At 29.6% G+C, this 24498-nt stretch overlaps 1 protein-coding gene across 1 annotated transcript in view; it reads left to right on the top strand.

Annotated features, from left to right (window-relative positions):
• LOC113367167 (calcitonin gene-related peptide type 1 receptor-like) overlaps positions 1 to 23772 on the top strand; it is a 30968-nt gene extending 7196 nt beyond the window's left edge. The window contains exons 2-11 of the mRNA XM_026608797.1: positions 3111 to 3218; positions 3704 to 3830; positions 5226 to 5316; positions 6789 to 6880; positions 8611 to 8839; positions 10189 to 10307; positions 15847 to 15920; positions 15988 to 16094; positions 22777 to 22884; positions 23605 to 23772. Coding sequence (XP_026464582.1) covers positions 3111 to 3218; positions 3704 to 3830; positions 5226 to 5316; positions 6789 to 6880; positions 8611 to 8839; positions 10189 to 10307; positions 15847 to 15920; positions 15988 to 16094; positions 22777 to 22884; positions 23605 to 23772 — 1223 coding nt within the window. The remainder of the gene's footprint in view (positions 1 to 3110; positions 3219 to 3703; positions 3831 to 5225; positions 5317 to 6788; positions 6881 to 8610; positions 8840 to 10188; positions 10308 to 15846; positions 15921 to 15987; positions 16095 to 22776; positions 22885 to 23604) is intronic.
• Positions 23773 to 24498: the final 726 nt, after the last annotated feature.

Below are 24498 nucleotides of genomic sequence, written 5' to 3'. Positions count from 1 at the left end.
GTTTTATTTGTTTTGACATATTTTAGAAAATCTGAACTTTTTTTCAAAGCAATCGTACTGCTTTAACTGCATAGAGACGAAATGTCAAAGCGCGTAAGCGCCGCATTGCCGTCTAACGGATAAACATTGGTACGGAACCCATAGGAATGTAAACAAAATTTATACTTATTATTAAAATCTCTGTAAAATATCTGATAATTTGATGTGCATATGTCTAATGATCATTTTTGACCAACAAATGGCATTTTTTTACTTTTTTCCCGAAACCGTCGACGAAAATTTGTATCCGCACACACATACATACACGCACACACATCCATTTTTTCTAAGGTATGCCAAAATGTTCAGAAGATTTTAAAACGTAAAGATATATAACAAATTTAATTTTTGATTTTTTTTGCGATTACTATAACTTGCCCTACGGTAAGTTAAATATATAACAAAAAATATTATTTTATATTAAATTAAAAAGGGATAAACTGAACTATGCGATTACTTTGTATCTTATTAATAATAGTAATGTTTTTATAACAGTCTTCTTTGATATCAGTCAAAATTTTAACTTATCAATATACATATAAATAGAAATCTAAAATAAAATGCGATCTTTTTACATCTAATTATCAAGATGGAAAATAGCAATCGTATCTTTCGTGATTGATTGTTCAGCTGTATTAGATGCATCTTTGAGTAAAATATGCCATTCAGCATTCCAATATATAATATAAGCTTATAACCATAACAGCAGCATTTAAACTGTCACACAAGTCACAGCACATATCACATATCAAACAACCAACTATCAAAAATGATCATAAAATTTCCAAGTTATTGCCTAACATTTAAGAGGTTGAGCCTCTGCCTAAAATATAAATCTGTTTATTAACTTTTTGTAGCATAAATTATTGTAACCGCCCAAATATCGAAAATGAACATTTTTGCATATCTTCACATTTTAGAGGTTTGTGAGCATTTTGGTATAGTTCAGAAAAATAGATGTATTTATCTGTGTGTGCGTGTGTTTGTATCTTTTAATTTCTATTGACAAGAAGACGTGCTAGTTAGTTTTTGCAAAAGTCGGTCCAGCCGTTTCAGAGATATGGAGCAGAGTATAAAAAATTCCATTTTTTCATTCAATGAATTTTTGAAAGAAAAGAGCACCCGATTTGGTTTATTCAAAAAACATTTTGCTTTTGTTGACAATATGAAAAAACAATTAGTGTTTGGAAAAAGCAAAAAGAAAACTACGTAAAAAACGTCGACCTTCTTACCCGCGGACCCTTAAGCCTAGCTCTACCATAAATTCAATTAGTCTTATTTATATTTATATTTACTTTTTATTTGTACAGTATTTGTATATCTACATATATACAGTTAATTATCTTATATATACAGTGTATATATAATATAATCATTAAAATAACTAAAAAAAGATGTTTTCAAAAAATTAAGAAAATTGTTCGAAGAAATCAAAAACCCTTAATAAAAATTTATGCTCTTTCATTAACTTTGAAAAATCTCAATCAATATTAAAAAAAAACCTTACACTGACAGAAATCGAGATGATAAGTGATATATTTACTATAATAATTCTGACGAAATAGAGGTTTGTGATAAGAGGTTTAAAATTTAGTTTTGTGCTTTTTTATATCTTGTTCTTAAAAATCGAGGTGGCAGTACTTGGTTTCAATCAAAATGTGCAAAAACCGACCCGGGATTATACCTAACAATTTTCCAAATTTAACACTAAATACTAAAATAATTATTACTAAAAGTAATTACTAAAATAATTATTACGTAATATAGAGTTGTGGTAAGATGGTAAAAATTGAGGGCTATATGTATTTTTAAATAAAAAGTGACAGAAAAAGTAAAAAAAGTCTTCAGGCATCCAACCCTTACCACTTGGTTTTAATCAAAATGTTTGAACATCAGAGTATATGCCTAGAATTTTTCTAAATTTTCATGGCGATTGGATTCATGGTTTATAAAAATGATGTACTTACAATCAATTAATGAATAATTCCTACAAAATAGAGGTTTGTGGTAGGAGGTTGAAAATTTAGGGTTACATGTGTTTTAAAAAAACATAAAAAGTTATCAAAACCGTATCCACAAAATTTGTCATAACCGTACTCAACGCAGACTTTTAAAGAAAAACCATCTTGATGACCGAGCTTAATTATCTACGCGATTACTAATTGTTGGGTATTTAACTACTAACATTTAAAATAACAAACAAAGTAATCTATCTGTATACGAGTGGTGCATGGTATCGTGCTTTAAGGCAAATTGTTGGAACTTTCCGTACTGGAAAAATCAAATATTTAAAAAAACTTTAAAATTTTTTTTGAAAATTAAGAACTTTTTCAAAAAAATACAATTTTGAGAATTTTGAGAATTTTCAAAAAAAATACTGAAAAATCTGATTTTTTTTTAAGTAAAGTTTTAACTTTTTTAAAGCAATCGCGCTGCGTAGCTGTTTTAGAGATGAAATATTGAAGCGCGTAAGCGCCGTGTCAAAATCTAAGGGATAAACATTAGACCTTAAAGTGTTTCAGGAATCACTACATGGACTGATTTTTTTCTTTTAAAATAATTTAACAATTTTAAGAACAGGATTTAATTTTAGAGTTCTACGGTTGTCGCAACGCTCGTTCAGCAAGTGACGTCATAGTCCCTTTTATCTTTGTACACTTTGTGTAATTGAAAACATATGAGGATTAGCAGTCCATGTAGTATAAGGTCTGTGAACCCATAGAAATATAAACAAAATTTGTAATTAAAATTTCTATAAAACATCTGATAATTTGATGTGCTTATGTATAATGATCATTTTTGACCGCCAAATGGCAGCTTTTAAATTTTTTTTATTGCATCTGCGAGTCCGCTAGACCTGTCTTCCTAAAAACATAATCAGTTCTTCATCAATGCAAATAAAATGTTCATTCATTTCAATATTCTCAAAAATCTTAAAATATATCTTCTTATTTAAAAAGGCTTGTGTTTAATTGAGTCATATTAGTAAAAAAAATCAATTTAATGTAAGCAAATCATACAACTTTATTAAAAATATTTACAGTAAATAATCTGTGTTAATATTTTTTCAGAATATGTTAATGGAAGCCATCTGGTAAATTCACAGTTAATTCAAGATTTGAAACGCAAAGTACTAAAATGTTTGGAGATGGATCGAGCATTGAATGCTTCTCAAACAAGTATTGGATTTTAAATAAGTATTCTTTTATACTATTTTCATTATTAAATTCGATTATCTTGCAATGTACGTTACTCATAAGTTCAATTAAATTATCAAATCATAATTATATCTGGTGCTTCTACTTAATTGTTTGCTTTAATTGAAACAATTTTTCTATTTGAAATAATTTGATTCAATTAAAATTAATTGACATAATAAAATATATTTTAAAATATATTTTAGACATTACAATTATATTTAGTTATTGAATAGATTTTCCTTTTTATGAGCTTTTTATAGTTTCGTCGTTTATATAATCATTATATAGTTCTTCTTCATATTATATCCTTATGATATTTTTATGTGAGATTATTTATTTGAGAATTGTTCAGTTACAATTTAAAAAGTTATATAAAAAAGTAAAAAAAAACTAAAATCAAAAATGAAATACAAAAAAATTAGGTATATTGAATGAAAACTTACTGAGTTTCATTTCATTTTCAGAAACGTTCTGCCCTACCACTTTCGACGGATATTTATGCTGGTTAAGAAGCGGACCAGGAACGCGAAGTTTTCAAAATTGTCCAGATACCGTTTTAGGTTTTGATCCACAGAGAAGGGCTCATAAAGAGTAAGTTTATTTTATTGTTATTGTATGTTCTAACAGCTTCAATTTATAAATGTAACTGCTACTAATTAGTGAATTACAGATATATATTCTTTACATTACGTATGCGTATGGCCGGAGGTTCAAATCCCGCACATATTAATTTTTTTATTATTTTTAATTCAAATTTATAATTGCATGAGTAAATAATATTAAAGTTTTTTTGAATTTTTAATTAATTTTATATTTTTTGCTAAATATTCTATAGTAAAATACCCTGTAACGTCAGTATAAAATTGATGTAATACTTGAAACATAATAATTTCATATAAAAAACAGCAATAACAAAAAAGAAAAAAATAATTTATTTGCATATATTAACTGCTTTAAGGTTTACAATTTGGCGGAATGGTACTTATCATAAAAACAAGAGAAACATAAAAATAAATTACAATGAGCACATTTCACAAATGCAGTAGTATTACATAAACATTTTGCTCTAGCAACGGTTTCCGGGAAACATACTTGATTCACAGTAAAAAAAATTCTCTTGTATTATATTTGCCAGTTTGCTTGCAAACCAATCATATTGAATCATATACTGAAAAATATTTGCAGATAAATGATGATGAATTAGAGAATGTATCCTCAAGGCATCTGCCTAATTTGGTAACAATTTTGAATTTTCTTCATGAATAAATTTACCTGCCTAAAGAAATAAACGTCACAAGACTGGCAGTATGGTGTGCAATGGGGTGGTATTATTTCTACTGTACTGGTTTGTTGCCCTACTTCGTTTGTAAAATTATTGTTGAAAAGTGCTGGATCAGTTTGACCACCCCAAGAATATGGCTTAAGAACATTATCAATAAAATATGAAAAAAGTTCCTTCGTCATTTCACCGCTTTTCGACGCAGTAGCACAAATATTTTTGAATTTCTGTTCATATTTTTGAACATCCATTCAAAAATCCATGTAATAATGTCAAAACAATTACTGAATTTCCTAAGTGTGACAGCTTGTAATTAAAAAAATTTTCCTATTCTTTTACACTTATCCATCATTATTTTAAATTCACTTGATCGTTTTGAAAACACGGTCTACACGTGGTTTTTTCAAAATACTATTGAATTACGGCGAAATTTAAATGATCGAATCTAGTATGAAATGTTTTAATACTATTACTTAGAACACGAAAATATCACTCTAACCATACCGTATTAATAAATAATTGGAATATCCTTCTAATGCACTATTTTACTGATTATTAAAGACTCCATCATAAAAAGTTTTATGATTTATCTCTGCACAAATATTATATCATCTAAAATATATCATATGTGAAATGGCATAATGATCTAAAAATTATTTATTTTTATCTACAAGATTTTCTTTATTACTAACTAAATATTATTGCAGTTGCTTAGAAAATGGAACATGGTTTACCCATCCGGATACGGGATTGGAATGGTCAAATTATTCAAATTGCGTCGATATGGAAGACTTAAGGGTAAGGTTAAGATAGTAAATCACTTAAACTTAATTTATTAAACTATTGATTGAGTTTCAAATAAAACTCACCGCAAGTAATTTAATTTAGATATAATAATCTTCTTCATTCTAATAGCAAACTTGTTTAATTCATTCCAAAATTTTATTAACCAAATTTATTTATGATTTAGTGGTCCTCGTATATACTTAGGGGAAAGTCCCCGAGTGCCGGACACCTGAGGTTATTTATAAAAAAATTAAAAAATATTCTACAATAAATATTTAGTTAGATAACAAAGTTAGAAATCAAACTAAAAATACAAAAAAGCAATCTTTGCTTAAAAATAATTAACACTTTCAATAAAGCTTTGGTAACCAAAAATATAATTTTACTAAGTGGTACCTAGTACCGGACATTTCAAAATAACCAGTATTGAACACATATGTAGCCATCTCCACACTCTGGAATATCTATACATGTGTGTTTGACAAATATTCTTAAATATTGCAAAAAAATCACTAATTATCCACCCTTTTGGCTGGGCCACACCGATGCATTCATCATGGCATTTTCATTCTTTGACTAGGAAATACGAAAAATGTGGGTATGTAGTGACCGTTAGCACTCATACAGAACAAAATTAAATAATTAAAATTGCGTCAATTCTCGCAAGCAATATCAATATGTTTACTGACGACTTAGTGTCCAATGCTAAGGGACGGGACAGGCATTCTCGTTCATTTGGTGATACCTACTAAAATTGTTTAAAATATCTAATAATATTCTACCATTTTACGGGTAACAATCAAGTACTAATTTAATCTTTGAATGCCACTCAAATATAATTGCATTTCTAATATAAAATACATTAGAATAACTTCCATTGATATTTAGATGACGCTGTGATTTTGCGTCACACGAGAGTATTGGCGCGTGATTTTGTACCTGCGTGCCCCCCGCGCCCCTTTCACTTGTATGTTAAAAAAAATTATATATACTCGCTTAAATAATACGTGTTAAATAAAGTTTAGGTTAGGTGCCGTCCGGCGTTACGGGACTTCCCCCCACTATTATGCAATCTACTATTTTATTATGATATATTAACATGTGATATTATTGTATCAAATATATGCTATTGTCATGTTTACTTGTAAATGCTAGTATATTAGCGCCTAAAAATATCAATCATCGTTTTTATCAATGATTTTTTTTATTCGTCAAATATACTAAAATATTTAAACTTACTTTCATGTTTCATTCTATAGTTCATCATAGTTATTTCAATAAATTAATACAGTTTACAATTTATAATTTGTAGTTCAACAATTATTATAGTATTTTTATTTTTGATCATTTGCACTAGTTGATTATATTCTAAATTTCATTATTTGATGTTTTCTATTTATTTTAATATAAAAATATGATATATTACATTTTTATATTATTAAAAATTAGTGATTATTGAAATAAACTATAATATTTTATTACAGTTCCGTAATATAGTCAATAATATCTACTTCACTGGATATTGCATATCGCTGGTTACATTAGCGATATCACTTAGCATATTTTTATCACATAGGTGAGTATATTCTAGTACTTGTTATATTATACATATATTACTTCACTCAATAAGTCAATAACTCAAATTTCAAAATTCTTCTTTTTATTCAACATAGATTAAAGCGAATTTCGAATTTTTCCAAACCATTTATGTAGTACGATTTGTACTTTGTCACAACATTCGGCCATCATCTTTTCATTCGGCAAAAATTTCTTCACAGTCAGTATCTTTTTGAGATCTGAGAACAGGTAATGGTCGCTGGAAAACACATCTAGAAAATATAGTAGGTGGGAAAGCAATTCGAAGCCCAATTCATGATTATTTTGCCACTGTTTTCGCGGATTTGTGACTTGGTGCATTGTACTGAAAAAGCAGGAGTTTTCTTTTTCAAATGCGGCTGTTTTTACGATTTTGATCTTGAAAGGCTTCAATATCATTATACAGTAGTCACTGTTGGTGGTCTAAACTTTCTCAAGATAGTTGATGAAGTTGCATTTTTTCTTCTTATCGTCTAGTCCACTCGGCTGACTGTCTATTCGACTCCGGAGTGCAGCTATCATTTTGCAACACGTTCTATTGATATCTTTAGGGTGTCAGCTATCTTAGACAATTATACTTTTCGGTTTACCAAAACGATCCTGAGATTTTTTTATATTTTCTGGTGTAACCACCACAATTGGTCTTCTAGAGTATTCATCATCGTCAGTGTCTGTATGACATCAATTTAAATAGCAAACCACTTCTTCACCGTTTGCCTCGATTTGGCAGAGTTCATATAACACATATCAAGCAATACATTCGCTGTGATGGTATTTTTACCCATCAAAAAGCTATGATAAATCAACATATGAAAAAAATGAGACGTGGTTTGCCATCTGAATTCATAGTTTTGAAAAACTTGAATATAGCGCCACATATGAATGTGACATATTAATAAGTGCCAGCTTAATCTGAAACTGATATCGTTTAAATTGAATTAGCACATTATGATATTCATGGTCGCCTTTTTGTATTATAAACCAAGAGCAAAAAGGCGGAAGGGTGATATTTGACAACCTAATATTACTGCGCATTTTGTTAATTCAATAATTTTTGAATTAAAGATCAAAATACTTCATTCATTTTTTCAATATGTTTTATGCTTAGAAATCGAGTGATATTTCAAAAACTTTTGAAAAATGTTCAATTCTCTCTCAAATACAGTATTATCTTCAGATTTTAATATCAATTTTTTTAATTAATATTAAATTTTTACATTTCTTTGCTGAATTTGCTTCTCCTGTAAAACATTAAAAAAACTGTGTACTTCTTGTGTACGTCGAGAAAGATTTAGATGATAGGATCCATCTATTTAGTTTTATCGGTGATATTCTTTTTGTCACTAATATCTAAGAATTATTTTTTATAATATTGCATCAGATAGATCGCATATTTTCATGCTTTTTTAATAGCTCAAAAATTTTCTTGATCGAAACGTTCACGAAAATATCGAATCAGTTTTTGAGCTATATAAAAAATATTGGGCTATTGAAATGATTAAATTGACTGTGAAAGAAGTAAAATTAGAATTAAGAAGTAAAATTAATTTTTTTCATAAACTCAAGTAAAACTGCACAATTATGTCAAAAACATACATTGACTAAACGTGTGATGTAAATTACAAAATTAGTCGACTACTAAAACGACTATTGTATATATAATATAAATCCCTAATTACATGTCCTGATAAAAATTTATGTACTTTATAGGTTACTACATTGTACTCGCATATGGATTCACGTACATTTATTTCTTTCGATATTATTATCAAATTTACTATGGATATTGTGGTACTTGTTGGTGGTTCCTGATCCATTAGTCATCAGAGGAAATCCGGCATGGTGCATCTGGTTACACTTAGGAATTAATTTAACGACGGTATCAGCCCATTTATGGATGTTTTGCGAAGGAGCTCATCTTTACTTAGTTTTAGTTGTGGTAAGATAAATTTTTAAAACCATAAAAATCGACCAAAATTATGAACTAGATTTTTCTTAAAAATATGTTCTTATTTTGTACGATTCTTGCGATTTTATATTTAAACGTTGACAAGTGTTTGATAAAAAAGCAAACAAGATTTCGAATGTTGCAGTTCTAAGTTTTCTAAATACAATTTAAAAACTTAACTTTTGATTTTATTTTCAGTCTCTAAATACGCGTATTTGTCCTAAGAACTGGTAGGGTAGGGCGGGGCTATTTGAGCAAATTTTTACTTAAACGGATATAGCTCCTCAATGAAAAGTCTCAATAAATTGCTATACAGCTTAATGGATTTGTTGTTTATCGCTTAACAAAAGTATTAATACTAGTTTTTGGTAATAAGTAAAATTTAAAAGCTACAGCTGTTTAAATGCAAAAATTCAAGTATGCTCAATGTACCCCATAGGTGGGGCAAGTTGAGCACTAAGAAAGTATTATGAAATTATAGGTTCAATGTCAATTAGTGATGAGATAAAATAAGTTTTTAATAACCAGTTCTATATTTATAGTCTTTATGGACATAGAAAACAAAACTTATAGTAATTTGCTTTGAATAATTAACGATTAATTAACCTAGGAATTATTTTACCATTATATTCAGTATTTTTGTTTAAAATCATTATTTCTTTATATCATTACTCATAGACTTAGCTTAAATCTTAAAAATAATAATTAATTTCTGGAAGTTAATGGTAATTGTCTTAGTGACAGAACAAGTATAGCAACTATGCTCAACTATCCCCAACTCGGAATTTCAAAATAAAAGTGAGTTTATAAAAAAACCGTGAGATTTATACCCAGAATCTCTGTGCATATTAAAAGTACTATAATTATATGAAAGAATAAAATTTACCTGGTTAAAAATAAATAACATTTGACTAAACTAGACGAAAACTCGCGATGAATGACTTTTTTACTTTTTGGTCTCAAAGTAAACAAAACGCCCTTGAGCCTTACTCATTTGTCCAGCGGCCACTAGCGATCGCGGGATGTTTATTTCTCCCAAACCTTTATCTTTCCGCCATATAATGCCTAAACGGACGGTGAATAGTTTTCGAGATATTTTGATTGCTCAACTTGCCCCTATGCTCAACTAGCCCCGCCCTACCCTACCTTCTCATTCATTAAAATCCATTTTTGCTAAAGTATACCAATATGATAAACAGATCTGTATCGTAAAGCTAAACAAAAAATCAGTATCAAAATCTTTCTATTTCAAAAACGTATCCTAACAAAATATAATAAAGTTTATAAGCAAATTATTTAATATTTCATGAATGCATCTTAAAATATTTTTTTGTCTGCAGGTATTCCTTAAAGAAAAAGTAACAATTAGATGTTTTCTATTCATTGGTTGGGCTTTACCAGTTATTCTCATCATATTATATGGAAGTGTCAGATATTTTCAAAGGCCCGATAATGAAAAGTAAGTAAATTAAATCCTGAAATAACCAAGCACAATCGTTTCTCCTGACTGAAAGTTTTATTCACCAATTTTTTAACAATCAATTGCAAAAAAATGACATGACATATGAAAAAAGTTAAAGAGTTTTCAAAATCGGTTCAGAATTCTTTACAAAAACGGAAACGAAGAATTTTGCACTTTTTTGCTAATTCTAAAGAAGCGGGTCGGCCCATTGTTTCGAAAAACTAAACAATGCAAGTTGCCACAATATTGACTCACATCAAAAAAGCGCTAGTTATTTTGTCAAACCTTGATAAATTTTTAAAATGATTTGACTTGTAGTAGGGCCGTTATATTTAGTATGTTTTCTAAGAAGGAGAACCCGCGCGTTGCTCGTCTCGGATTTGGATGAAACTTGGCACAATGATAGATTTGATGCCCAAACTGACCGTGGTAAAATATTAGCGGCCTATGAAAAGCGGTTTAATTATAAAAATTAATTAAAGATTGCATTTTAGCAGCGCGTGGCATTACTTTAATACTTTTTCCTATTAGCAGCAGATTGGCCGAGCAGCTATCATCGTGGAATTTTAATTTTTGCTCCGGGGTTCAATTCCAAATTCAGATTTAATATTTTTTAACTTCCCGTAGGGTATTTAACTTCCCGTAGGGTAAGTTATTGTAATGGGCCAAAAATCGGAATTGAAAATTTTTACATTTCTCGACGTTTTGAAGGTTTCTGAACATTTTGGCATACTTCAGAAAAAATGGATGATGGAAATGGATACAAATTTCCAGTCACGTTTTCGGGCGCACGGATCAACCGATTTGAATGGTTCAAAAAACATTCGATTCCTATCGATAATTAATTTAATAGTTGATAGGGGAAAGAGCTGATTAGTTTTTGGCAAAGGCAGGTCCAGCCGTTTCGGGGATACGGAGCAAAGAGTGCTGAAAATAGAAATCGACTTTTTGAGAGAACGCAGTATCCGATTTGAATGATCTAAAAAACATTCAATTAGTAATGATTGGGAGAAGTGTTTATTAGTTTTTGGCAAAGGTAGGCCCAGCCAATTCGAAGATACGGAGCTAAATATGTAAAAAATGGCAGTTTTTGAGAGAACTAAGCGTCCGATTTGAATGATTCAAAGAACTTTCTGCTTGTCTTAACAAAATAATTGATTTCGAAAAAAAAAATTTTGTTTCATTTTTTTTTTTTAATTATTTGTATATCGAAAATAATTCAGATTTTATTTTTAATTCTGACTATAGTTCTAATATACTTTAAACAAATAATTTCAACTTTGCAATTCAGTTTATATAATACTTATAAATATTAGGCAATATTACAATATTTATAATAATTTATTTGAAAACATTCAGTATTCCTCGAACATTTCGTTACGGTACGGGAAGTTCCAGCAATTTGCCTTAAGGCACGATGCCACCCACCCCACTAGTTATTATTTTTGTTTGATAATTATAATTTCACGTGTAAATAATATCAATATTTACTTGAGTTTTCGATTAATTTTATATTTTTCGCTAAATATTCCATAATAAAGTCATCCAAAACACCTGTAAATTTGTATTTTGATATTACTTATGAAACTTACGATCATCTAAGATAATGATCAAGTTTTATAAAAATCGACTTAGTTACGAAGTAACGGCCAGGCCAATCTATACCAAAAATTAATCAATACGATACCCAACCAATATCTTCCGAACAGTTTTTGAATATTTACGATCGATTCAGGGTTTTTAGTTAAACTAAAAAAAAATTCGTTTTTATGCTAGTTTAAAAAAAAAGGATTTCGATCGTCGCGCAAAGATGTCAAACGCAAATCCCTGTCGAATTACATTGAAATGAGGTGAAAACTGACACTCAAGCTTTTTTCAAATTTGGTTGCAATCGATTCAAAATGACGAAGTATCGAGAAAAGATAAAGTTAGCGAATCGAAAAAGAGAAACTACTATACTTACTTAAAAAATAGTAAATGCATATTTTACGTAACTTGTTTGCAGTACTTTTTTTAATTGGCTCGGTTAACAATTCATCAATTCATCAAATATTTAAAATGTATAGGTATAGCCTTGATTAGAAATTATCATACCCCCGGAATCGCTGGTTAATCGTAAACAATGGACTGTGTTTTGAAAAATAAAACGTCTTCTTCTTTGAAATGGTAAGTTGTTGTTGACGTGTAAGTTATAGTAATCGCAAAAAATCGACAACGAAAATTTTTAATATCTTTACGTTTTAAAGGTTTCTGAACATTTTGGCATACCATAGAAAGAATGGATGTATGTGTGTGTATGTGTATAAATATTGTCGACGATTTCGGGAACACGGTTCAATCGATTTTAATTATTCAAAAAACATTTCACTTGTATTGACAAGATAAAGAATTGATCAAATTTTCCTGATAGCAGGTCTAGCGGTTTCACAGATCTAGTGAAAAAAGTAAAAAAATGCCATTTTGCGGTCAAAAATGATTATTAGACATATGCACATCAAATTATCAGATATTTTATAGAGATTTTAACAATAAGTATAAATTTTGTTTACATTCCTATGAGTTCTGTACCAACGTTTATCCATTAGAAGACGACGCGGCGCTTACGCGCTTCTATATTTCGTCTCTATGCAGTTAAAGCAGTACATACCAAAATATTTCAAAATAAAGAAAACTTTTTTTTCAAAAATCTTTTTTTTATCAATAAATTTCTGTCAAAAATTTATAGTTTCTCGAAAATCTATTTCTTTCGAAGTAATTTTTTTTCAAAAATGTTCATCTTTTTTTAAAAAAAAATTTTTGGTACGGGAAGTTCAAGCAATTTGCTTTAAGGCACGATGCCATGCGCGCTACTAGTTACCTGTTTTTTGGAACAGCAATCAGAATCTAATAGTTCTATAAGCTTTGTGCTAATTTTGACCTAATATTAGTCTGTTTTGCAGATGGGAACCCAATCAGTTGTCACTTCTCTGTACAATATATCAGTATTACAATTTTTGTAATAGAACCATTATTTTTATTGGTGTTGCAATGTCGAGTGAGAGCTATTTTTACTTGTATTAGAGACATATTGCTATCTATATTTCCAAGTAAAAATCGTTGTCACTGCAGCCTGACAATAGGCTGCTCGAAGTGGGTATCGAACCCGGGACCTTTGAAACAAGTCTCGTCGCTCTTAACCGCCTACCTATGGGCGAACCCTTCTTTGAAATACTGAACACTCTAATAAAAAAAACTTGATCGCATAATTGCTTCAATGAATTTTCTAGTGTGTTTAACTTGTTAATGTCGTCACTCAATTTTATGGATTGATTTCAAACATTGTCTAAAATAATCAGGTTCGTACATAATTGTTGTTTACGTAAACTATCTTTCACATTTCTACGCAAGAATTTTGCATTATGAAAAATCCATTTACCATTTGCAAATTACCCGTGCGATTTCATCACTGACAAGTACACTCTTGAGAGGCATATTTATGAAAGGTTATGGCTATCAAGGAAAAATAGAAATATAATGGCTTTACCTTGGTGTCCGAGAAATGCATCTATATACTTGCTGAAATTGGTACTACGGTTCTAGAATCCGTAACTTGAAGAAAACTCTCAATGGTAATTGAGAATTCCGCTAAAAGAAGTATTGATACGATGTGGCCTTGATTAGAAATAATGAGACCCCAGGAATCGCTCGTTAATTTTGAACAAAGGACTGTATTTTAAAAAATAAAACAATCACTTCTTTGAAATAATAAATTTCTTCTTTAAAAAAATAAAACACAATGTCAATTTAATAGAAGAAAAACAATTTAAAGTAACTATCATTATTAGAATCACTTAGTCAATAATAAGCAACTAAACTAATAAAAAATTCGGACGACAGTACGGATACCGAACCGAATTGAAACACCGAAGTTGATCACCGAAACCGTACTGAAAAGGAAACTTGGATGGAATGAAAAGGAAAAACTGAGAGAATTTTGACTTCGACCTAAAACGAAAAGACGGCTGAATGAGACTGAAATAGACTGACCTCATATTAATGCAAGGGTCAAAAATTGTTTGGAAGGAAAGAGACAGGTAGCCTGAATTAGAAAGAAATTGTTCTGTTTACATTGCAAACCCAAGATGGCGACTGTATTAATAACGATTTCCAATCTTTTTTGCATCGCGCGCCCCTGCTCTAATAAAAAGAATTGTTGCGCCGCCCTTAATTTTTTCAACAATTTAATTTTAAAAATACTCAACTGATATTATCAGACTACAAATTAATATGCAATATTATGTCAAAATATATATGAAAACTAATTATTTTTTGTGTATTTTTTAATATCGTTCCAAAAATGTTGGGTTATTTTTGATAATAGTATTCTGGCAACAAAGGTACGCGCTTCCCTTAGAACAGTCTGGCTGACTTATTGAATTTTATGCAGATTTATTGACATATAATTTTGGAAATATGTTAAAACAAGAATTTTTCAACAAGTTTTCCAACAAAACTAACTATTTATTTAATGACTATTCGCATAAAGCTTTGCGAATATAAATTTCTAAATGCTCTTCAAATAGTTGAGTAAATTGAATAACAAGTAACTATAATAACTTAAGGCAAATTGCTGGAACTTCCTGTACCAAAAAAATTTTTTTAAACAAAGATTAACATTTTTGAAAAAAAAATTACTTTGAAAAAATTAGATTTTTGAGAAACTATAAATTTTAAAAAAAAAAGTTTTCTTTATTTTGAAATATTTTGGAAGTTCTGAACTTTTTTTCAAAGCAATCTTACTGCTTGAACAATTAATAAAACGAAACAATTTTATTACAACGATTATCATATAAAATCGGTGAATCCTAACAATAATTGAGACTGTTTGAGTAGAGACGAAATATCGAAAGCGTCGCGTCGCCGTCTAACGAATAAACATTGGTACGGAACCCATAGAAATGTAAACAAAATTTATAATAATTGTTAAAATCTCCATAAAATATCTGAAAACTGGATGTACATATGTCTAATGATTATTTTTGATCGCCAAATGGCATTTTTTGCTAGATCTCCGAAATTGCTAGACATGCATTCATGAAAAGTTAATCAGTTGTTCATCTTGTCCATACAAGTAAGATGATTTTTGAATTAAAATCGGACACTCCGTTTTCTTAAAAACTGAGTTACCGTTTGTGGCACTTTTTGCCCCGTATCTTCGGAACGGCTAGACTTGCCTATGCCAAAAACTAATCCGCACGTCTCCTTATCAACAGCAATCGAATGTTTTTAGAATAATTGAAATCGGTTGAACCGTGTTCCCGAAATCGTCGACGAAAATTTGTATCCGCACACACACATATATCCATTTTTTCTAGGTATGCCAAAATATTCAGAAACCTTTGAAACGTAAAGATATATAAAAATTTTCATTTTCAATTTTTTGCGATTACTATAACTTACCCTACAGAAGTTAATAATGATAACAATCTAAGAATAATATACATTTGATATGTTCTAAAATTCATTATGACATAATTAATATATTTTTTTCTTATAGCTGCTGGATTGATGATAGCGTAACGATGTGGTTTCTTACATTACCTGTCTGTCTAGCACTTTTAGTCTCTGCAGGTAATAATAAATGAGCAAATTGTAATTTACAAGATTTTATATCATTATTCATATATTTTTATTGCAGTCTTTCTAGTGTGCGTAGTACGAGTTCTGTTGAAAAAGCTAAATCCATCCTCAAACCAAACTCCGCCTCTAGTTTTGAGAAAAGCAACCAGAGCTACAATAATTTTGGTATTCATTTATATTTTTATTTATACAAAAGTAGTGAATTTATTAACTTCCCGAAGGAGAAGTTTATGTTTTCATCAAAAAATCCGACTAGCTAATTTTATGTTTTCTCGACGTTTCAAGCCATTCTGAATCGAATGAGACCAAATTTGGAAAAAGTATGTGTGTGTATGTGTGTGTGTATGTGTGTGTGTGAACAGATTTTTTGCTGGAAATCGACGTTTTCTCAAAAACGGCTGGATCGATTTCAAAAATTTAAAAGCCTTTGTAAATCGCAGAAAAGTGAAAAATTTTTCGTCTACGTTTAATTTAAAATTCAAAAACCGTTCGAATGATATTGATTGGGAATCGTGCTGATTAGTTTTTGGTAGAGATCGGCCGGGCCGTTTTCTTGTAATAAAGTTTAAAAAAAAAATTTCGACGATTTTTATGATTATTTTTTTGGCGATACCATAGTTTGAAGATACCATAGTCTTCTAGATCATACTAAAATATTACGGCCCTACGACAACTCGTTTAGTTTTAAAAATTCGTCAAAGTTTGCAAAAATTAGTAAGGTCTTTTTGGCATTTGTCAAAATTAGAACTTTCGTCGACGTTTGCTCAAAAACGCCTGAACCGATTTCAAAAATTTAAAAACCATTTGATGTACCTCGATGAGGATTATCGTTTCTCAGTTTTGTGCGACGATCGGCCAAGCCGTTTCTTTGTGATTTGAAAAAAAGTGTGAAACTTTTTGTCCACATTTAAGCTCATTCTACCGAATCGATTTTAAAAAATCTAAAACTGTTCGAAAGATATTAGTTGGGAATAATACTGATTAGTTTTAGGTGAAAATCTACCGAGCCGTTTTCTTGTAATTAACTGTTGAAACAAAAATTGAAGCCGATTTTTATTGAACTTTTTTTGGCGATATATATCAATGTCTTATACAACTTATTGAAATATTACGCCCTTACGACAAGTAGTTTAATTTTAAAAATTCATCAAATTTTAAGAAAATGAGTAGTTTTTTTTGACGTTTGTTAAAATTAAAAATAGATGACTTACTTGGTATAACGGTAGAGTTCTTGGTTTTAATGAACATACTGAGCCATTAAAGTCCTATGGAAACTGGTTCAATTATAATAATTGTTGATTTTAGAAAATACTCCGAGTCAAAGTGTTCGTTCGTGTTCAATTATGTGTAATAAATCCACTCGGAATACTTTTAATCACTCATAAATTAATTTATTTTTTATTGATTAAGTCGATTATTCACACATATCGGGAAGTTCATGTAACTTGCCTCAAGGCTAAATACCAAACCAACTAGTTTTATCATTAATATTATATTTTGTAATGAACACTCGCGACATATCGATTGAAACTATTACCCAATATAAATAAACATTCTAAAATATGTTATATTGTATATGTAAAACTTTTGAAATTTTTATCTGTTTTTCTAAATTTGATTTATCCCTTTCGGATGTAATGCAACTATGTCAATGCTTTTCCCAATTTTGAAAATATTTTCATACTTCATTACTTTCATTTACTTCACTATAAGAAATTATCTACTAGGGCTGACTTATTACAAACTTCCCGAAGAAGCAGTTTGTTAACAATATTTGTACTTATTATTAATATTCTTAAAAAGTACCTGATAATTTGATGTGCGTATGTTCAATGATCATTTTTTACCACCAAGTGTTATTTGCATAACTTTTTTCTGGATCTTCACAACCGCTGAACCTGCCTTCCCAAAAATTGGCTAATTTTCATTTCGTCAATATAAGTAAAATGTTTTTTGAATCATTCAAATCGGGCACTCCGTTCGCTCGAAACCCGAATTTCTATTTTTCCACGCATCTTCGAAATGACTGAACATGCCTTTGCCAAAAACTAAATAGCACATCTCCCTATCAGTAGGAATCGAATGGTTCTTGATTTATGCAAATCGGTTGATCCGTGCTCTCGAAATCGTGGACGAAAATTAATTATTTGTCCTAATTGCATACATACATTTTACTTACATCCAAACATACGCATACACAAACATCGAGAAGTTAAAAATGAAAACAAAATTCGTACTGATTATTAAAATTTTTGTAAAATAATTTGATGTGCAAATCTACATTGATCATTTTTGACCACCAAATGACACTTTTTTGGACCACCAAATGGCACTTTTTTGGATCACCAAAAACGCTGACCCTGCCATCGCAAGAATTTAGTCAATTCTTCATTTCTTTCGTCGCACAAATAAAATGTTTTGAATTTTTCAATCGAATAGAGAATGGTTCTCTAAAAATTTTAATAGTTATTTTTTATCATTTTGCCCCCTATTCCGAAATGGGTAAAACTGTCTTTACCAAAAGCTAATCAGCACATCTTCCCGACAATTGAATCATTCAATCGGTCGATTCGTCTCAAAAACGTCAACAAAAAAATGTAACCGCAAATACACAATCATACATTTATTTTTTCAAAGATATGCCAAAATGTTCAGAAGGTTTTGAAACGCGAATATTTATAAACGATTTTATTTACGTTTCGTTTTTCGAATTACTATGACTTACCCGTGAAGGGAATGCCAATTGGTGGTCAAAAATGATCAATGAACATAAGCAAGCCCAATTGGCAAATATTTTACTTTAGGTTCACTTTTAAAGATGTCATTTTAATCGTGCCTTGAGGTAAATTGCTGGAACTTCCCATACCGTAACAAAATATTCAAGAAATATTAAATATTTTCAAATAGATTATTATAAATACTGTAGCATTGTCTAATATTTATAAGAATTATATAAACAAAATTGCAAGGTTGAAAATATTTGTTTAAAGTGTATTAGAACTTTAGTCAGAATTAAAATTAAAACCTGAATTATTTTCAATATACAAAAAAATTTTTTTTGAAACAATTTTTTTCCAAAAGCAATTATTTTGTTAAAACAAGCAGAAAGTTTTTTGAATCATTCAAATCGGACGCTTAGTTCTCTCAAAAACTGCCATTTTTTGCACATTTAGCTCTGTATCTCCGAAACCGCTGGACCTGCCTTTGCCAAAAACTAATCACCCCTTCTCCCCGTCATTACAAATTGAATGTTTTTTTGGATTATTCAAATCGGATGTTCCGATCTCTCAAAAACACGATTTCTATTTTCTGCACCTTTTGGTCTGTATCTTCGAAACGGCTGGACCTGCCTTTGCCAAAAACTAATCAGCACATCTCCCTATCAATAGGAATCGAATGCTTTTGAACCATTCAAATCGGTTGATCCGTGCTCCCGAAAATGTGGACGAAAAATTGTATCCATACATACATACACACATCCATTTTTTCTGAGGTATGCCAAAATGTTCAGAAACCTTCAAAATCTCGAGAAGTGTAAAAATTTTCAATTTCGATTTTTGGACGATTACAATAACTTACCCTAGAGGTAGTTAAAAATATATATGAACAACGAAATAATTAAATTATCATAAAATAACAATTAATATGTTATGTTAATTTTCGAGCTAAAAATAAAAATTATAAAATTATTTATTTCTCCCAACTTTTTTTTTTATTTTATTTTATTTTTCCCAAAAAAGCTTATCAATTTGATTTTTTATTTTATTTTAAACATGATACATCAATAAAAATATTAATGAGGCGCCCATGAATAAGTTTGATTAGAAAACGAATAACATTCTATCTCACACAAAATTATCGAGATCAGGATCAATGCTTAAAATAAATTGCCGTGACAATTTTTCGGATTTAAAATTTTGACATTCTGAAAAATTTGCCGCCCCCCAAATGGTGCCGCCCTAGGCCCGGACCTCACGGGCCTATGGGGTAATCCAGCACTGGCAAGTCTTGATATAGCTTTGATCATAAACGCGATTTTTTCAGAGATTTTTTTATACTATTTAATTTTTGCTGTTACTGTTAAAGAGATAGCATTATTAATAATAATGTAACTTTTCTTATTAGATAATAATAGATTATAGATATATTCTTAGATAATAATAGTTGTGATTTTAACTTCCTCACCATTTTATATAATATTTATTGTATTATTTTATTTAATACTATGCAATTTTATTACGTCTAAAGCTTTAATTTATTACGGTATTACGGTAAGTACTTATATCAAAAATCGCACCGGCGGAGCAACGTAAATTTAGATGGTTTTATGGTTTTATGTTTTCTATACACTATGCAGTCAGAGCCGTGCCTGACCTTTTGAGGCGGCCAAATGAAAAAAACAACATATTTAAAGGCGGCCATAACAAAAAGTGGCCATAATAAATAGCTGTCGCATTAAAAGTCCACTGAATTAAAAGGCGGCCAAATTAAGATTGCTGGATTAAGAGGCGGCCAAACTCAAAGTCCGCTGACTTCAGTCGCTGCCGTAAAGTCCGCTTTATAAATTTAAAAGACCAAAGTACCTTACTAAAAATCAGCCAAAGGCGGCCGTATTGAATGCGGCTCTGTTTCCAAATAATTCATAAGTGTATAATCTTGGTATAAGTGGCAACTTTGCTGTAAAGCAAGTTGCATGAACTATACAGCATGTGTAAATAATCGACTTAACTATAAAAAATATATTGATTCATGGGTACAACATTGCAATGTGAAAAACTATCGCAGATTATTCAATTTTGTACAAATTTTCTAAAAATGTTAGTTATTTTTTATAAATAGTTTAAAAATTACATACTATCGAACAAGAAGCAAACTGTAGTAAACATGATTCAAATTTCCAAAGCAATCTGTTAATCAATAACTGAGAAACGACTAGTCGATTATTGACAAAATTTAAGCACTATTCTCAAATAGAACGTTTGCAATGGTTTTTAAATTTAAAAAATCGATTTACGAATATAGGCTATAACGCGGACGAAAAATTTAGACTTTTTTGACAATTCTAAAGAAACGGCTCGACCGATCGTGAGGCAAAACTAACCAGCATGAGCGCTTATGGAATTTGCGAATTTCAATGATTTTTCAAATAGGATTGTGCATTTTTAAGAAAATGTCGACTAAAAATGAAATTTTGACTCACGTAAAAAAGTATTTGATAGTATTTTAAAAATAAAAATGACTTACCGTGGGGTCGAAATATTTAGTTATTTTTGAGACCATGATCACTATCGCCAAGTAAGTTTTATAAATATCATTGAAGAGCAATATTAACTTCCCGTAGGGTAAGTTATAGTAATCGCAAAAAAATCGAAAATGAAAATTTTTATATATCTTTACGTTTCAGAGGTTTCTGAATATTTTGGCATACCTTAGAAAAAATGGATGTATGTGTGTGTGTGTGTGCGTAGTATGTATGTGTGTGCGGATACAAATTTTCGTCGACGATTTCAGGAACACGGATGAAGCAATTTGAATAATTTAAAAAACATTCGATCCGTATTGATAAGGAGACGTGCTGATTAGTTTTTGGCGGAGGTAGGTCTAGCCGTTCCGAAGATATGGGGCAAAAAGTGCCAAAACGGTACCTCAGTTTTCAATAGAACGGAGCGTCCGATTTTAATAATTCAAAAAACATTTTACTTGTATTGACAAGATGAAGATTTGATCAAATTTTTATAAGGACAGGTTTAGCGGTTTCGGAGATATAACAAAAAAAAAAAAAAAAAATGCCATTTGGCGGTCAAAAATGATCATTAGACATATGCACATCAAATTATCAGATATTTTATAGAGATTTTAACAATAAGTATAAATTTTGTTTACATTCCTATGGGTTCCGTACCAATGTTTACCCGTTAGACAGCGACGCGGCGCTTACGCGCTTTATATTTTGTCTCTATGCATTTAAAGCAGTACGATTGCTTTGAAAAAAAGTTCAGATCTTCCAACATATGTCAAAATAAAGAAAACATTTTTTTTTCAAAAAAAAAGATTTAAAAAAAAAATTTTTTTTTTAATTTTCTTTTTTCAAAAAAAAAGTAATTTTTTGTCAAATTTATAGTTTCTCAAAAGTCTTATTTTTTCGAAGTAATTTTTTTTTCAAAAATGTTATACATTTTTAAAAAAAATAATAATTTTTGGTACGGGAAGTTCCAGCAATTTGCCTTAAGGCACGATGCCCTAATTGCCTTAAGACAGAATTCAACTTACAGCTAGTTTCAAAATTAAACACGAAGAAACGATCCGATCGATCTCTCAGAACTAATCAGCACGATTCCTAAATGATTTATTTCAAACAGTTTCTGAATTTTTAAAATCGATGCAGAATTTTTGGCTAAAACGTGTACGAAAATTTTTATATTTTTCTGTTGATTAGAAACAGCTTGGCCGATCGTAGCACAAAACTGAAAGACGCTAGTGTTTATTAGTTACATCAAATGACTTTTAAACTTTTGAATATTTGAATTCAAGTTCAATTCGTTTTTGAGAAAACGTTGGCGAAAAGTAAAAAAATCGGCTCATATACACGTTTTTTTTTAAATTTGGTCTCAAACGATTCAGAATGACTTGAAATGTCGAGAAAACATGCAAATTACAAGTCGTATTTTTTTGTGAGAACATATTGGATATTTTCCTATTATTCTATTTTTATGGGCGGCCATTTATATGCTCGCACGCAGGCGGCCACATACCCAGGCACGGCCCTTCTTAATTAAATTGTATCGTGAATCGCATGCAGAAAGAAATTATTAAATTCCAAATCCTGATTATGCTTTGATGTTTTCAGATTCCACTCTTTGGATTGCAGCATTTACTCATTCCATTCAGACCAAATACTGGAACGTTTGCAGAAGTGATTTATCAAATAGTTTCGTCTGTATTATTAAGCTCACAGGTTTGTTATAATACATATATATGCATTTCTTCAATTCAATTTCAGTTTAAAAACATGTGTTTCATTGTATATGGTGAATTGCAATGTGTTGGTGATATGTTTTTTTACCCAAAAATTATTATAATCTATCACTCTTATTTAAATATTACACAATATTATTTGTTTTGTAATATTATTATTTTTTGGAAAAATTAGATTTCTTATATTTTGTTTTTTTTTTTAATTTTGAACATTTTTTTTAAACAATCGCGCTGAATAGCTGATTTGGCGTCGCAATATTAAGTTAGCGTAGTCGGCTAACGTGTAAACGAGGGAACGGAACCCATATAAATATACACAAAATTTGTACTTATCATAATCTTTATTATAATCAAATTTATCATAAATTATTATAATCTTTATAAAATATCTGAAAATACGATGTACATATGTTCATCGTATCATGTCTAATGATCATTTTTGACCGCCAAATTGATTTATTTTTTACTTTTTTATTGGATCTTCGGAGACGCTAGACCTACCTTTACAAAAATGTTGTAAAGTTCAATTTGTTCATTTCGTCAATACTAGTAAAATGTTTTTTGAATGATTTAAATTGGACGCTCCGTTATCTCAAAAACTCACAAAAACGAAAATACCATTTCTGGCACTTCTTGCTCTTTTAATGTTTTCTTCATATCAAATAAATGTAAGTTAATAATTTTATTTTTTATGTTTCAGGGAATATGCGTTTCATGCTTGTTCTGCTTTCTGAACCAAGAAGTTCATCAGGCGTTGAAAGGAACTTTCAGAAAATTTTATCATCAAAATATTTTTAACAGAGAATCAATAACAATTCTAGAAACAATGCAAGTTATGCCAAATGTACAAAGTGATGTAAATAATTAATTGGTTTGATTTTATTAAATTGCCATTAATAACCACAATAATATGAAGAAGTTCACATTTATGGAATTAAAATGTATTAATTTTTAATAGACCTAACAGACTGAGATTTTAATATATAATTTTTAGTTAAATTTATTCTTGAACTAAAAAGTTTTAAATAATTGATATTTGATTATTATTTTATTTGCCATTTAAAATAGTTCAAATCTTTAGATCCGAAGAATATGAGATGAAATATATATAAAGTATATATTGTGATATAATTTTGTTTGATTAATTTATGATTATTTATAAGATTTCAATCATTAATGATGATAAATAAAAACTGGACTGAAACTAATAACAAACTTATAATCCAATGCGAGTTTTTTAATCTTGGTTGTTATAAATAACGCGATCGAAACCTGACTGGATATGATTATGGTTATGACAAAAAGTGAGATAGAATAAAAGGGTAAAATGTGAATTAGCTAACTTTCAGAATGTCAGTCAATTTTCCTAATCAATATTTACATTTTTTTTACTTCATATTGATATGTAATAAATTATAAATGTTTATTTAAAAAAACTTCAAGTGAAAATTTATTCAGTGCGTTATCATCAATCATCACAAATACCGAGCATATTTATATAATATATAAATTACATTAATACAATCTTTCATTCATTTATCATTAAAATATATCCATAACAAAGTTATAAAAATAGTAATTCAATATGGTGCAA

Source organism: Ctenocephalides felis, unplaced genomic scaffold (genome assembly GCF_003426905.1).
Source record: "Ctenocephalides felis isolate EL2017-DRISC unplaced genomic scaffold, ASM342690v1 CF-g0.4_SCAFFOLD_01170, whole genome shotgun sequence".
NCBI lineage: Eukaryota > Metazoa > Arthropoda > Insecta > Siphonaptera > Pulicidae > Ctenocephalides > Ctenocephalides felis.
This window is presented reverse-complemented; position numbering and strand designations above follow the sequence as displayed.